The 13,951-nt window shown below is 39.1% G+C and overlaps 2 protein-coding genes across 2 annotated transcripts; both read left to right on the top strand.

Moving 5' to 3' along the window:
- Nucleotides 1-4,582: 4,582 nt before the first annotated feature.
- On the top strand, nucleotides 4,583-9,429 carry LOC121884371 (perforin-1-like). Its single transcript, XM_042393150.1, has 5 exons — nucleotides 4,583-4,669; nucleotides 6,365-6,942; nucleotides 7,103-7,241; nucleotides 7,349-7,560; nucleotides 7,885-9,429. The coding sequence occupies exons 2-5, from the start codon at nucleotides 6,410-6,412 to the stop codon at nucleotides 8,759-8,761; spliced, it is 1,761 nt and encodes a 586-aa protein (XP_042249084.1). The 5' UTR covers nucleotides 4,583-4,669; nucleotides 6,365-6,409; the 3' UTR covers nucleotides 8,762-9,429.
- Nucleotides 9,430-10,026: 597 nt separating this feature from the next.
- LOC121884280 (perforin-1-like) lies at nucleotides 10,027-13,794 on the top strand. Its single transcript, XM_042393001.1, has 5 exons — nucleotides 10,027-10,152; nucleotides 11,008-11,583; nucleotides 11,748-11,886; nucleotides 12,009-12,220; nucleotides 12,355-13,794. The coding sequence occupies exons 1-5, from the start codon at nucleotides 10,127-10,129 to the stop codon at nucleotides 13,232-13,234; spliced, it is 1,833 nt and encodes a 610-aa protein (XP_042248935.1). The 5' UTR covers nucleotides 10,027-10,126; the 3' UTR covers nucleotides 13,235-13,794.
- Nucleotides 13,795-13,951: the final 157 nt, after the last annotated feature.

The raw sequence follows: 13,951 nt of genomic DNA, 5'->3' as shown, positions 1-13,951 counted from the left end.
TAAGATTTGTATCTTCTGTTTTTATGTCTGTGAGGCACCTTGTAAACTTGTTTTTGAACAGTGCTAGTTAAATAAAGGTTGTTTATTTCAGTATTTTTCATTGCAGGGCTGTTAACAGGCCTATAAATGAATGAATTAATGATTTTTTTCCTTATTAAAGTGTCCTGGATTATAAGAAACCTTTACCAAGCGTCCATGTTTACAACAGCTTCTAGTTGTGCTCGTCACAAATGAATCCAAGGGAATCTCACTAAATCCACAACACCAACAGAAAAACACACAAACAAACAAACCCAAATGATAATAAAAAACCAATTAGCAACATCCAAAAACTACCATCCAGGCATCATCACACTATTTCTGTTCGACTGCCGACCATTTATGAGCATTTGAACACATCTGTTCTGGTCACAAAGGCTAAAGTTGTGAAATTCACACATTAAACGTTTAATTTCTGGCAGGTTTATTAGACTTTCAACTGTTCAAACAGCACAGTGCAGTTATGGTTTTAATGCTTCTCCTCATGTGGAGGCAGGATTAGATGTAACACGGTTATATTACAATAACTGGGATTAACTGGAGCCTTCTGTTTATTTTGTTATCTACAAGAGATTTGTGAAAAATTATGTAAAAGTTTTAATATAAACTATGACAGTTAAAGCTTTCATCAGGGGGCTGAATATTTTTCGCTGCAGGCCTGGATTTGGCCCACGGGCCGCTATTTGCCCACCGCTGATCTATTAGTTAGTTATTTAACGTGTCGTGCACATTAAGAGAGCTCACACTGAGTTATAAAACACTGAAATACTGCTGCAGTGGTGAAACGTTTGTCAAACATAGACAAGAACAAAACATCTCAAATCACAAACAAAGAATTTTGTCTTCTGCACCAAACTCTACGAATAAAATCAGCCACAAAAGATGTTCCCATCCTGAAACACAGCTCAAGTGTTTTTTTTATAATCAGTCATTCAGAAATTAAGGACATTTTACTGAATAGAGTAGCTCGTAAATCATATAATGAGCAATAAAATATAAAATGGACTTTATCTTCAGTCTCAGGGAGAGCAGTAAACCTGCCTGTTTCTACAGCTGATGGTAATATACACAGAATAAATTCTGCTTCACATAAAGCTCCTCACTGTTTTCCATCAGACAATATGTTCTTAATTTAGCTTTGTACCAAACATCAACAGACCATCTTTCTTTGTACATCGGGGTACTGGTGCACTGGGTATCATGAATATTACACTGTAATCTGTTTCGGAAAATTAAAAAAAAGAATCAATCATACAAAATATTGTCTATATATTATGCAACACTGATAGATTAAATGTTGGAGTATTTGTGTCCAGGAGGTTGCTGGTTTAAATCAACATATGGGATGGGAAACTATGGCAACTAGAGATGCAATGATTAGTCGATTAATTGCTGAGTCGAAATTAATTGGCAACTATTTTGATAATCGACCAATCATTCGATGATTTTAGGTTTTAAAATGTGAGATTTCTTGGTCTTACATGATAGTAAATAGAATATTTTGGGGATTTTGGACATTTAATGGCGTCACCTTGTGCTCTGGCATATTGTGATCAGCATTTTTCAGTTTTCTGGTAGTTCATAGACCATACAGTTAGTCAATAATTGATCAATACTAAAACTAACATTTAGTTGTATCCTTAATATCAACATTAGGCCCTTAATCCCAGCTGTCGTGTATTATGTAGCATGTAGCAGCAGATTGCAGTGGTAGCAGGTCTGAGTATGTTATTTTAAATCTTCTCACAGCTATTGACGCAGGGCGTTAAGCTCAGCAAGACTGTGCAAACTCACTGTTCAGTTGAATTTAAACACAAATGCATAGACAAATATTTGCCTACTGACCTGTTTACAGTGTGTTTGTATCCTGTCAACAAGTCCTCCTATGCTGATGTGTCAGTTAGTGTATGGTAAAGTTTGCGTAACGTGAGAACAATGATGAATTAAGACCATAAAGGTGAACACGAGGCCTCTTTACAAGACTTGCTAATAATGCAGTAACTATGCTAGTTAGTGCATTGTTTCTTAAAGTGGGGTCCGGGGACCCCCAGTGGTCCTTGAGGGGGATCCAGGGGGTTCCCCAGCAAAAAGGGGTGTAATTTATTGTCACTATAATTCCATCTGTAAGTACTGGCAGAATGTATGACTCTCTTGGTCATTGGGTTCATACACTTTCTGTAATGAAACATCTAAAAGCATAACAGATGGGCGACTGTGGGACAAAATCTTATGAGATGGGGGTCCGTGGTCTAATTTGTGTCAGTTTTGGGGTCCTTCATGTGAAAAAGTTTGAGAACCATTGAGTTAGTGGTGCAAATTCCCTACAATATTTACAATTAACAAAACTATGCAAACCAACAGACGTGTGCTGCACCTGTTGACCTGTAGCTGCCCACACTGACTTTTATTTTTTCAGCGCTCAGACTTTTATTTTGAAGGCAAACTCTTTCAACTTCCGGTTCTGCTTTGCTTGACTGAGAGTAAAATGCCAACACTGACTGAGCTGTAGCTGCCTTCAAGACAGCCGGAAATATTGCAATTATCACCTGAGCTCACATGAATGATGCACAGAAAAAACACAGTAATCACAGCAACAGATATGTATTTCTTTGTGTAGGAATATTACAATTACAGATAAAGAAATGAGGTCAGCCCTCCAAGAATGTTTCAAAACTCCTCATTGTTGAATTTTCTGAAAACTATTATTATCCCATAGAAACAAATACTGTTTATTGTATAATTATGGAATATGCATATAAATTATGGGAGATTTTCATTATAAGGAAATCAGTTTCCTCATAAACTTCATGTTGGCCTCTGATGTGTTGTTGTAGGTGGAGTTCATTTCACTACTGTGCTCAAACAGAGCGAAACAATGACAAAAAACGACCATCCTCATGAATGAGGTGTTGTCATGGCGCTCACAGTTGGATGCATCCCTGCTGGATATTGATTATTATTCACATACTGCAATACACACAGGTGAAGAACATCAAAGGCACACTGCCAATCCATCAAAAAGACCATTTATTGTTGGAAAAAAACTACTAGTCTGTAGTCTGAAACCTGCAGGTCTGCAAATCCAGACACGTGACAATATAAATGCAATGCTCAAATTCATGCTTAGGACTTCTAATTTCAACAAAACTACTATTAGTACTGCACAGATCCTAATGAAGACAGCCCGAGCTTGGAAACTGAAGATTCCGAGGAGGACTTGAAGGCAGCAAGTGACGCAGTGTAATCCTCTAATGGGAGAGGGCTGTCGAGGATCTGGATGAATCACACCACCTCCACCTCTCACCCCTCTCTGGACCGTATGACATGTGTCCGCCTACAACCTCACTTCAGTGGGCCTGTGACAAAGAAAAAAAAAACAACCTTTTTCTAACATGTCACATGTTATTCAGACTCCCAGTTCAACAGAGAAGGAGGAGAGGAATAATGATAAAGTTTTATGTTTAGATCACATACGCACACATTACATGTCCATTACACACATTGCAATGTTTGCAATTTTTTAAATAGTTCAGAGTAAAGAGTAAAGTAAAAGTACTAATACAGCAATGTAAAAATACATAAGTATTATGAGCTTGATGTAGTTAAAGTATTGCAGTAAAAGTAGTGGTTTGGTCCCTCTGACTGATATATTATTATATATGACATCATTAGATTATTAATAGTGAAGCATCAGTGTTAGAGCAGCATGTTACTGTTGTAGCTGCTGGAGGTGGAGCTAGTTTCAACTACTTTATATACAGTTAGCTAGTTTAGTCCAGTGGTTCCCAACCTAGGGGTCGAGGCCCCTACAAAGGTTCAGCAGATCAATCTGAGGGGTCGTGAGATGATTAATGGGAGAGGAAAGAAGAAAAAACAAAGTTCTGATACACAAATCTGTTTTCAGTTTCTGGACTTTTTCTCTAATCTTTGATTTCTGGTGAAATATTGGATCATTTGAACATTTATTGAAATGAAAGCATGTGAGAAGTTTAGAGGGAAAAATCACTATTTGGTGGAGCTGTTAACAACTCATAGACATGTGAAATGTGACCCCAACTACACACTGCTTTTTGTAAGACGTCAAAAACCAAAAAGGTTGGAAACCACTGGTGAGTAAATACACTACTATTCCTCTCCTGCTTGCACTACCGCTTTGTGGATCTCTTAGTGCTGATATAAATATATTTTTAATGTTTGAATGCATGCATTTTCTGCTCTCTGTTTAAAAATATTTTACTTATTCTATTTTGAAATTAATTTTGTTTAGTATCTATAAATATATAACATTTTTATATGTTAAAACAGTCAGGCATGGCTATATCCTGTTTGTGTACTTTCATTTAGACTCTATTCATTTTCTGTACCAGTACCTGGTGAGAAATTAATAAGTGTGACAGTGTCCTGTTCTCACCCACAGTGGCCACAGCCCTCTCACTTAGGAGAAATGACAGGTTTACTTTGAATGGATGAAACTGTGAAACCTCTTTTATTTTCCCTCCTTTGCCCTCAAAGACCACTGTCTTCTCACCCCCTCCTCATCATGTCCTGCCCTGTTTACCTATAAATACAACGCACTGATATCCATGTTCACATTTAGTTTCATGCATGCGGCGTGAACAGGAAAGAGAAGGTGAGTCTCTGCTGATTTGCTCGTTTTGAAATATTCTCTAACTTTGAAGATATTTGAAAATATATAACCATCTGTGGGCTATCTAATAATAACTAATAATACAACATCTTTCTAAAACAAAATTACAAAGGGCTTCACAGTAAAACAAGGAATTAAAAAAGTAAATTAAAACCAAAATGTACTAGGATCATGCCAGAGTATCTCAGGTAGCAATCAGGCTCATAGGAAGTTAGCAGATCACAAATGTAAGCAGGCGCCCGCCTATGCAAGACTTAAAAAACAAGCGGTAAAATCTTGCAGTTCATTCACGTGTTAAAAGCGTGACATCGTTTTGTATAAAGCTGGAGTCTTTAGATGACTAAAGTGCATTGCAATAGTCAAGTCTAGAGATGACCTAATCTTTGGTTCAAAGTGAAAACAGAACTGCACCATTTCAGTCACCTGAGCATCAGAAAGCAACTCAGAGTGAAAAATCATGCCTAGATTAAGTGCTCTTCATTTAACTGCAGTAAATTTTTGTATATCCGACTCTTGATTTCAGCAAAGCAATTTATTGTGATGTTCAATTGTGTATCATCCACATGACAGTTATTTAAATGAAGCGAAGTATGTGAATAAAAGAGGACCCAGGATAGACCCCTGGGGGACTCCACAAAAGAGAGAAGTGCGAAAAAAAACTGTAACAGAGAAGGATCTATTGGACAAATAAGAGATAAACAAATCCAGAGCCACATTACTGATGCCAACGTAGTTTTTTCAGACAGCTGATTAAGACATTGTGGTCCACTGTGTGGAAGGCTGAGCTGAGATCAAGGAGAATTAAGATGGATTACAAGCCGGCATCGGCAGCGAGCAGTAAGTCATTGGTGACCTTGACCGGAGCAATTTCAGCGCTGTGTGGAGAGTGAAAGCAAGAGTAGATTTTGTTGTTGTTCAGGAAATATATCAATTGTGTAGAGACATTTTTCTTCATAAAATATTGGATAAAAAAGGCAGCTTATGCCACTTACATGTCATATTGGAGTTACCATAATTACCAGTTCCCCACCTGTAAAAAGCATTCTGGCCGTAAAACTTGGAGATTGGGATTTTTCTGAAAGTTCAGATATACTGTAAAGTGCCTGAAAACCAAACAAATGTGTACACCTTTTGTCTGCTAAAGTCAGTTCAATGTAATTAATCCCAAATTTAATGGATATAATGTAATTTTGTCAATGCACAGTATTTTAAACTCTCATACGACCAACTCAGTTATCATACAACCTTCCTGAGTTGTCAGACGTGAACGCTTGCAAATCTTTAACACAGGAGTCTTTTTCCAGTCTTCCATCCACCTTACATGGCATGAATGTAGCTTTAGAGATGTGTCTAAAATTACAGAGATTCAGAGGAGAACTTCTTTCAGAGGGGTAATATATTATATGGAATAACTGTCTAAAATACTGTTTTTAAAAAAAGTGGGTAGGCTATGCAGTCGTATGGGTGGGTGGTTGATTCCGAAAGTGCAATAGTGCGTTTTAGGTTGACGGAGAGATTACTGAAGTGACTGAATTTGGTGTTAAATTATTTAAAATTTGGTTTAAACCTTTTCATTGCTGCTTCAAAGCGGAATTAGTAGTAGTTTAGTCCTGTGCAACTAAGTAACTGTGCAAGTAACTTGTTCATGGTTTTTCAACTGAAATGTTTCTTTTTCAGGTTAAACCATCAGTTTGCATCCATCACTCAACAAGAAACATCAACATGTTTCTGTTGAATATTTGCGTCTGTGCCGGCCTCATGCTGTCCCTTTCTCAGTGTACGGATCAATTAGGCACATACGGGACACCCAAACAGTGCCTAGAGGCAGAATTCGCTCCAGGTACCAATTTGGCCGGAGAAGGCTTCGATATCACAAAAATGGAACGTAAAGGGGCCTTCGTGCTCAACATGAATCACTGGAAACGAAAGGACAGAACATGCATCCTGGTTACCAACCCCTATCTGGAGAATAAAAGGCAAAAGCTCCCCTTGTCAGTGGTGGACTGGAGGGCAAAGCAGTCCTGCAGCATGAAATTGGCGACTGAGCTCCACAAATCCAGTGAGTCTCTACTCACTTCCAGCACATCTTCTGTTGAAAACAACTGGAAAGTCGGTTTAGATCTTTCAATAGGAAAAAAAGGCGCCTCGTTTATGCTGGCTGGCACCAATTCTAAATTGTCTGAATACTCCATGGGGAAAACAAAGAGTGACAAGTTCAATTTTGCAACCCAAAGCATGCACTGTGAGTACTACAGGTAAGAAAATGAGAGCTTGAATTGACTTTTTTTTCCGGCACACTTGCACACATAAATGCAATGAACAAAATGAATGAACTTCAATGCTTAAATGCAATACTTTTATATATTTGTTTCATTCTGGTCTGTCTTTTTTTGTCTTGCATCTCACTGGAAACAGTTACCGAGTGTCTAACAAGCCCAGGTTGCATAGAGAATTTAAAACAGCACTGAAACAGCTGCCCAAAGTCTACAGTGCTGAAAGCAAGCAACAGTTTTACAAACTGATTGACAACTTTGGAACCCATTACATTACCAAGGTAAACCAAAAGGATGGCGTGGTTGTAAAAAAACATTTACACAACAGTGAAATTATAGAAAACAACAAATATACTTGTGCAGAAGGTGTTTAAATATATCTTTCCAGGTGAAGTTGGGAGGAAGTGTTAATTCTGTGACCAGCGTCCGAGAGTGCAAGGCCGGCCTGGACGGACACACTGCAGAGGATGTGCAGATGTGCCTGGAAGTCGAGGCGTCCGCCACTATCAAAGCTACAATAAGTACTCAAGCAAAGCACTGCAAGAAGGATGTCCAGAAGTCAGACAGTAAGTCAGCGTTCTCCAGCCTCTTCAATGACAGGTACAGAACCTTTTTCTTATATATTTTGTCAGAAGTGTTCTATTATTTTTTATGCTTGATTAAGTAATTTCTTTTAAATTGCTATGTTCAACACTAATAGGGATCAAAATGTCATCGATGTTGATGCCCAAATTGAAATATGTAAAATTTTAAAATGTCTTAGACCAAATTTGTGATCAAACCAAACATAGTGTAGACTGTGAAAATTATGTACAGCAATATTAATTCCAGTTCATGCATCAGAGTTAGACATCCAAAAGCTGTTGGCCTCTCTTGTGTTAGTGTACGCCCCAGCTCTCAGTTGTTACAACAACTTCTCTACAGGTTCACAGAAATAAAGGGGGGCCACACCACCGAGCCAGACCTTCTCTTCTCTGCTGACAAAAATCCATCAGCCTACAAGGAATGGCTGAACACGTTACCAAACAATCCAGACATATTCTCATATTCCCTGGAATCGCTGCACGAGTTACTGCCTCTTAAAAGCCCTCGCCGGAGTAACCTGAGCTCAGCCATTAGCCATTACATCCTGGAGAAAGGCCTGATGAAGAACTGCAGCACCCGCTGTCAGACCGGCATCATGAGCGACCCGAAGGATCACTGCGTCTGCAAATGCCACAATGTCCCCGGTGTAACCCCAGACTGCTGCCCGACCCGTAAGGGCATGGCACGGGTCATCATAACTGCACAACGGGCAACTGGTCTTTGGGGAGACTTCTTCACTTCCACAGACGGTTACGTGAAAGTGTTCTTCAACGGGCCGTTTTGGCGTTCTCCTGTCATTAACAACAACAACAACCCGCACTGGAACATGATCGTCGACCTGGGCACCCAGGATGTGTCATCAGGACCTAAAGTGAAATTTGAAGTGTGGGATCAGGACAGCGGCTGGGACGACGACCTGCTGGGAAAATGTGAGCGAAGTCTGTCTGCTGGAGTGAAAACGGATCTCTGTCACCTGAATCACGGCCAGCTGTTCTTCAAAATGAATGTGACATGTGCTCCAAGTCTGACCGGACCGCAATGCACAGATTATAAACCTTCACCTATGAGTCAAAGTCTGCAGAATCTATATGTGTCCCGTCATGCCCACCCTATTCCAAAGGCCATCCTGTTAGAGATGGGTGTGTTTGTGAATGAAACAAGCTCATACAGAAACCAGAGTCTTCCTGCTGAGATCAAAAAGGTTGATTTGATATAATACCTGCATTTGGCTTTACTGAGGTTTACATTCAAAGTGTTACCAACATTTTTTGCAGCATTAAAGTTAAGATGCATTATCATAACTGTTACCCCTTATTAAATCTCTACTGACCAAAAAAGATGAGATGTACATCTGTGAGGGAAGAATTGACAAAGTGGCTCCAGTTCAGGAAACTTCATATTTCCTGTGTTCAATTTTTATTTCAGTTTAATCTCTATTAAGGGCTCAATGAATTTAAAGTAAAATAAGATTTGTGTTTTGAGTATTGTCAATGAAGATTAGATACACAAGATCATCTAAAAGTTCCTGCAGTTGTTGAAAAGTGACTTTGATTCAATGCAGCTTTTACAAACAAACTTATTTTTGGCCTTATTTTCTTTCTTTTTTTTTTACACTTTTTTACTTGTGCATTTCTTTTTTGCAGCTTAATGCTTCTATACAAACATCTATAAAATGTACTAGTATGTTTTATACATTTTAATCACATGTTTTGCTTTGTGGATTTTTGACATGATGTTCAACTCAAATTTCTAGTAAGAGTAAAGGAGAGAGAAGTGAAGAATTGAACATAAAGCTTTATGTTTCCATGCAAGGCCTTCATATTATACATGTTTCATATATTTTATATTCTGGTTGCAGTAGTTCCTCTCCTTCATCCTCCATTATTTTAGTGCTACATATATTTCTAATGTACTGTATGAATCCATGCATTTATCAGTTTTCACTGATTGTTTTCTTGTTATTTTAATGTTTTCTTCTCTGTTCAGTAAACAGATGTTAGATTTAGTTGCTTCATATTCATAAATAAATCACTTTACGTGTAAAAGTGGTCAGATTCTCCTATTTTAATGTTTCTGTATTTTAATTTAGATTCATTTTCTCTGTATTAGTATTTGCTGCTGAATCAGCCCAATTTTCTCACTGATATCACTAAAATTTTTTTATTTTTTTCATTTCCTATATTATTTCTGCATGCCATATCCATTTATTTAGTCACTATGTGTTCGTGACAAATGTAAGAAATTGATTATTGGTGTTTAACAAGCTGATTTTCTTACTTAGTATAGCCACAGCCCACCACTTCAGAGAAATGATAGGTTTGTGGTCTTTCATTCGTTACTGACTGGAAAGCCAGTCGTACTTTCATGTTGTCACTATATATTCGAATTTGTCAACAGACCACCAACTCCTCCCCCTCAGTTCTGGGTATTTTCAACATCGATGAAACTGTCAAACCACTTTTTTTCCCCTGCTCTCTGACGACCACTGTCACCTCACCCCCTCACCACCTCCTGTACTGCTTTTTTTTTTTTACTTTCAGACACAAAGCACTGATATTTATGCTCACAGTCAGTTTCACACATGCGGCGTGAACAGCCGAGGCAAGGGTAAGTCAAGACTGATGTACTCATGTTAAAATATTCTTTCACATTATTTAAATATACGTAGCACTCTGTAAGCTTAAAATATATGTAGAACTCTGTGGGGTATTTAATTTTGTTTTAATCTTGAGTTGTTTTGCTTGGAGTAGAAACTGTTTATTGCTGTGTCAGTGAATAACTCTATAAGCAAAGCAGTTATTCTTCACTGCCTTTGTGTCTGCTGCCTGTCAATCAGCAGAATGCAAAGAAAATGGATACCCACAGGTGCAAACATTGCTATAAAGTGGTACTAGTAGTTGAAAACTCTGCAAGGTACCTTTAAAACCATTGGATGTCATATTTTCTAAAAATAGACTCCAGTGAAAGTATAATATAATAGGTCTTAAAACAGGACCTTGAGGTACACCACGAAAAAAGAGGAACAAGTTAGAAAGTGTTACTATTCGTAACTGCTTCCTATCTGCTTGATAGATCAATATCAAACCACGAGGCCTTACCCTGAATGCCAACAACGTGAGCGAGATCTTATCAAAAGCAGCAGAAGGGTCTAACAGAAAATAAAAGAACATAATTTTCACAGTCTGCAGATAACATTAAGTAATTTGTTACCTGTGGGAGAGCAGACTCATTCATGTGGTGAACCCAGAAAACTGAGTGGAATTTATCCAAAATGTCGTGGTCTACGATCTAAGGTCTATCACTGCATGTTTGAAGGAGGATGGGACATAACAACCGAGTAAAAAGGGGGTTTATTATGGATAAAACACTGCCCCAAAATGTAAAACACTTCTTATTATTACTGTATGTCTAACTAGCTTTACTTGCTCATGTTAATTCAACTAAAAAAAATTTTTTTTTCAGGTTAAACCATCATTTTACATCTATCACCCAACATAACGTCAACATGTATCTGTTAAATATTTGCATCTGTGCCGGCCTCATGCTGTCCCTGCCTCAGCGTACGTATCAATCATGCACAGAAGGGAAACCCAGCCAGTGCCTAGAGGCAGAATTTGCTCCGGGCACCAATTTGGCCGGGGAAGGCTTCGATATCACAAAAATGGAACGTAAAGGGGCCTTCGTGCTCGACATGAATCACTGGAAACGAAAGGACAAAACATGCACCCTGTGTAGCAACCCCTATCAGGAGAACCAAAAGCAAAAGCTCCCCTTGTCAGTGGTGGACTGGAGGCCAAAGCAGTCCTGCAGGATGAAATTAGCCACTGCGCTCCACAAATCCAGTGAGTCTCTGCTCAGTTCCAGCACATCTTCTGTTGAAAACAACTGGGGAGCCAATCTGGATGTTAATGTGGGTAGTAAAAGTGGCTCGTTTATGCTGGCTGGCACCAATTCTAAATTGGCTGAATACTCCATGGAGAAAACAAAGAATGACAAGTATAGTTTTGCAACCCAAAGTATGTCCTGTGAGTACTACAGGTAAGAAAATGTTTGTTTATTTGTTTGTTTGTTTTTTCAGCAAACTTGCACAGATAAATGCAATGAACAAAATGAATAGACTTCAATGTTTAAGTGAAATACTTTTTATATATTTGTTTTATTCTGGTTTTTCTTTTTTTTGTCTTGTATCTCACTGGAAACAGTTACCGAGTGTCTAGCAAGCCCAGGTTGCATAGAGAGTTTAAAATAGCAGTGAATCAGCTCCCCAAAGTCTACAGCCCTGAGTACAAGCAACGGTTTTACAATCTGATTGACAAATTTGGCACCCATTACATCACCAAGGTAAAGTAAACCAAAGAAAACAGACAGCAACTTTATCAACCCCCCCCCCCCCCCCCCCCCCCCCCCAAAAAAAAAACAGATTGTGTGAAATTATAGACAGTAACGCATTTTGACTGTTTCAGGTGAAATTGGGAGGAAGTGTTAACTCTGTGACCAGCATCCAAGAGTGCAAGGCCAGCCTGCAGGGCCTCAGTTCGGAGGAAGTGGAGATGTGCCTGGAAGTCGAGGCGTCCGCCAGCATCAAAGCTGAAATGAAGACCCAAGCAAAACACTGCAACAAGGACAGTGAGAAGACGGAGAGTAAGTCAGCGTTCGCCAGCGTCTTCAACGACAGGTATGGAACATTTTCTTGTGTATTTTGTCTTCTATTCACTCGCATAATTTGACTGGAAACACTCCTTTTAAATAACTATTTTCAGCACCAGAAGAGACAAACTGGGTCAACTGAAACAACCTTTTTCTCTACAGGTTCACAGAAATAAACGGGGGCCACACCACCGAGCCAGACCTTCTCTTCTCTGCTGACAAAAATCCATCGGCCTACACAGATTGGCTGAGCTCATTATCACGGAATCCAGACATAATCTCATATTCCCTGGAATCGCTGCACGAGTTACTGGATGCCAAAAAGCCTGCCCGGAAGAACGTGCGCTCTGCAATTAGACATTACATCCTGGAGAAGGGCCTGATGAGGAACTGCAGCGCCCGCTGTCAGAACGGCAAGAACAACCCGAGGGATCCCTGCGTCTGCAACTGCCACAATGACCCCGCTGTAACCCCAGACTGCTGCCCGACCCGTAAGGGCATGGCACGGGTCATCATAACTGTACAACATGCCACCGGTCTTTGGGGAGACCACACCACTGCCACAGACGGCTACGTGAAAGTGTCCTTCAACGGGCAGATGGTGCGGCGTTCTCCTGTCATTTACAACAACAACAACCCCCACTGGAACATGATCGTCGACCTGGGCAGCCGGGATGTGTCTGCAGGACCTAAAGTGAGATTTGAAATGTGGGATGAGGACAGCGGCTGGGACGACGACCTGCTTGGAGAATGTGAGCAATTTGCGTATGTGGGAGTGAAAACGGATCTCTGTAACCTGCAGCACGGCAGGCTGTTCTACAAAGTGGAGGTGACATGTGCTCCGAATCTGAGCGGAAAGTCATGCACGGACTATAAACCTTCGCCTATGAGTCAAAGTCTGAAGAAGCTTTATGTGTCCCGTCATGCCCACCCTATTCCAAAGGCCATCCTGTCAGAGATGGGTGTGTTTGTGAATGAAACAAGCTCATACAGAAACCAGAGTCTTACTGCTGAGAGTCGAAAGTATGATGATGTGATATGAGGACCGTCTACGGCTTTAATGTGGCTCACATAGCAACATTACTCTTTTCATTTGGTAAACTGATAAGCTGAAGGCAACTCAATATTAGGAAAATGCTATTGCTCACTTTACAGTTTCTGTATATTGAATGATTTGTGTTTGACAAAAGAGAATTGCTAATGCAGGCTTTCTGCAATCTACATGAACAAAAAGAAGCATGTCACTGAAATTTATTGTTTTAAGTTTATTTAAAGATTTTAAAACATTTAAAATATGAATTAAAAAAGTAGAAGGTAATATATTCCCATTTTTATCAACTGTATCTACATATCCGCATCATACTCTATAATACTGTATGTATATATTGTAGACACCAGCCTTGTTTTAACAGCAAAATGTGAGTTTGGTTTAATGCAGCTTTTATTCACAACCTTTATTATGCTTCAGTTTTTATATACTTCAGTTTGTATATTCAAGACCTACATATTTGAAGATTTTGTTTGATGCATTTTGCTGTTTCTACATAACTACTTATAACATGGTTGGTGTGCTTTATGTATTTTAATCACATTGTTGTATTTTTTGACATGTATTATTCTAAATAAAAGCAGAATATCTGAACTCTTTGCAGAATTTAATGTTTCATAATACTAGTTTTAGTTTTGTTTTCTCCGTCAGTGATCTTTCGCTTACGTACTGTTGCCCTATATGAGAAAGGAAATGGTAAAACTTCCTGTG

This window comes from Thunnus maccoyii, chromosome 18, assembly GCF_910596095.1.
Source record: "Thunnus maccoyii chromosome 18, fThuMac1.1, whole genome shotgun sequence".
Taxonomy (NCBI): Eukaryota; Metazoa; Chordata; class Actinopteri; order Scombriformes; family Scombridae; genus Thunnus; species Thunnus maccoyii.
The sequence above is the reverse complement of the archived record's forward strand: the minus strand, read 5'-3'. Positions and strand labels throughout refer to the sequence as shown.

Excerpts from the sequence above, each read along its gene's own strand:
- LOC121884371 (XM_042393150.1), top strand. The coding sequence starts at position 6,410 with ATGTTTCTGTTGAATATTTGCGTCTGTGCCGGCCTCATGCTGTCCCTT. Across the intron at positions 7,242-7,348 it reads GAACCCATTACATTACCAAG|GTGAAGTTGGGAGGAAGTGT; the intron begins GTAAACCAAAAG and ends ATATCTTTCCAG. Across the intron at positions 7,561-7,884 it reads TCCAGCCTCTTCAATGACAG|GTTCACAGAAATAAAGGGGG; the intron begins GTACAGAACCTT and ends ACTTCTCTACAG.
- LOC121884280 (XM_042393001.1), top strand. The coding sequence starts at position 10,127 with ATGCGGCGTGAACAGCCGAGGCAAGG. Across the intron at positions 11,584-11,747 it reads ATGTCCTGTGAGTACTACAG|TTACCGAGTGTCTAGCAAGC; the intron begins GTAAGAAAATGT and ends CACTGGAAACAG. Across the intron at positions 12,221-12,354 it reads GCCAGCGTCTTCAACGACAG|GTTCACAGAAATAAACGGGG; the intron begins GTATGGAACATT and ends TTTTCTCTACAG.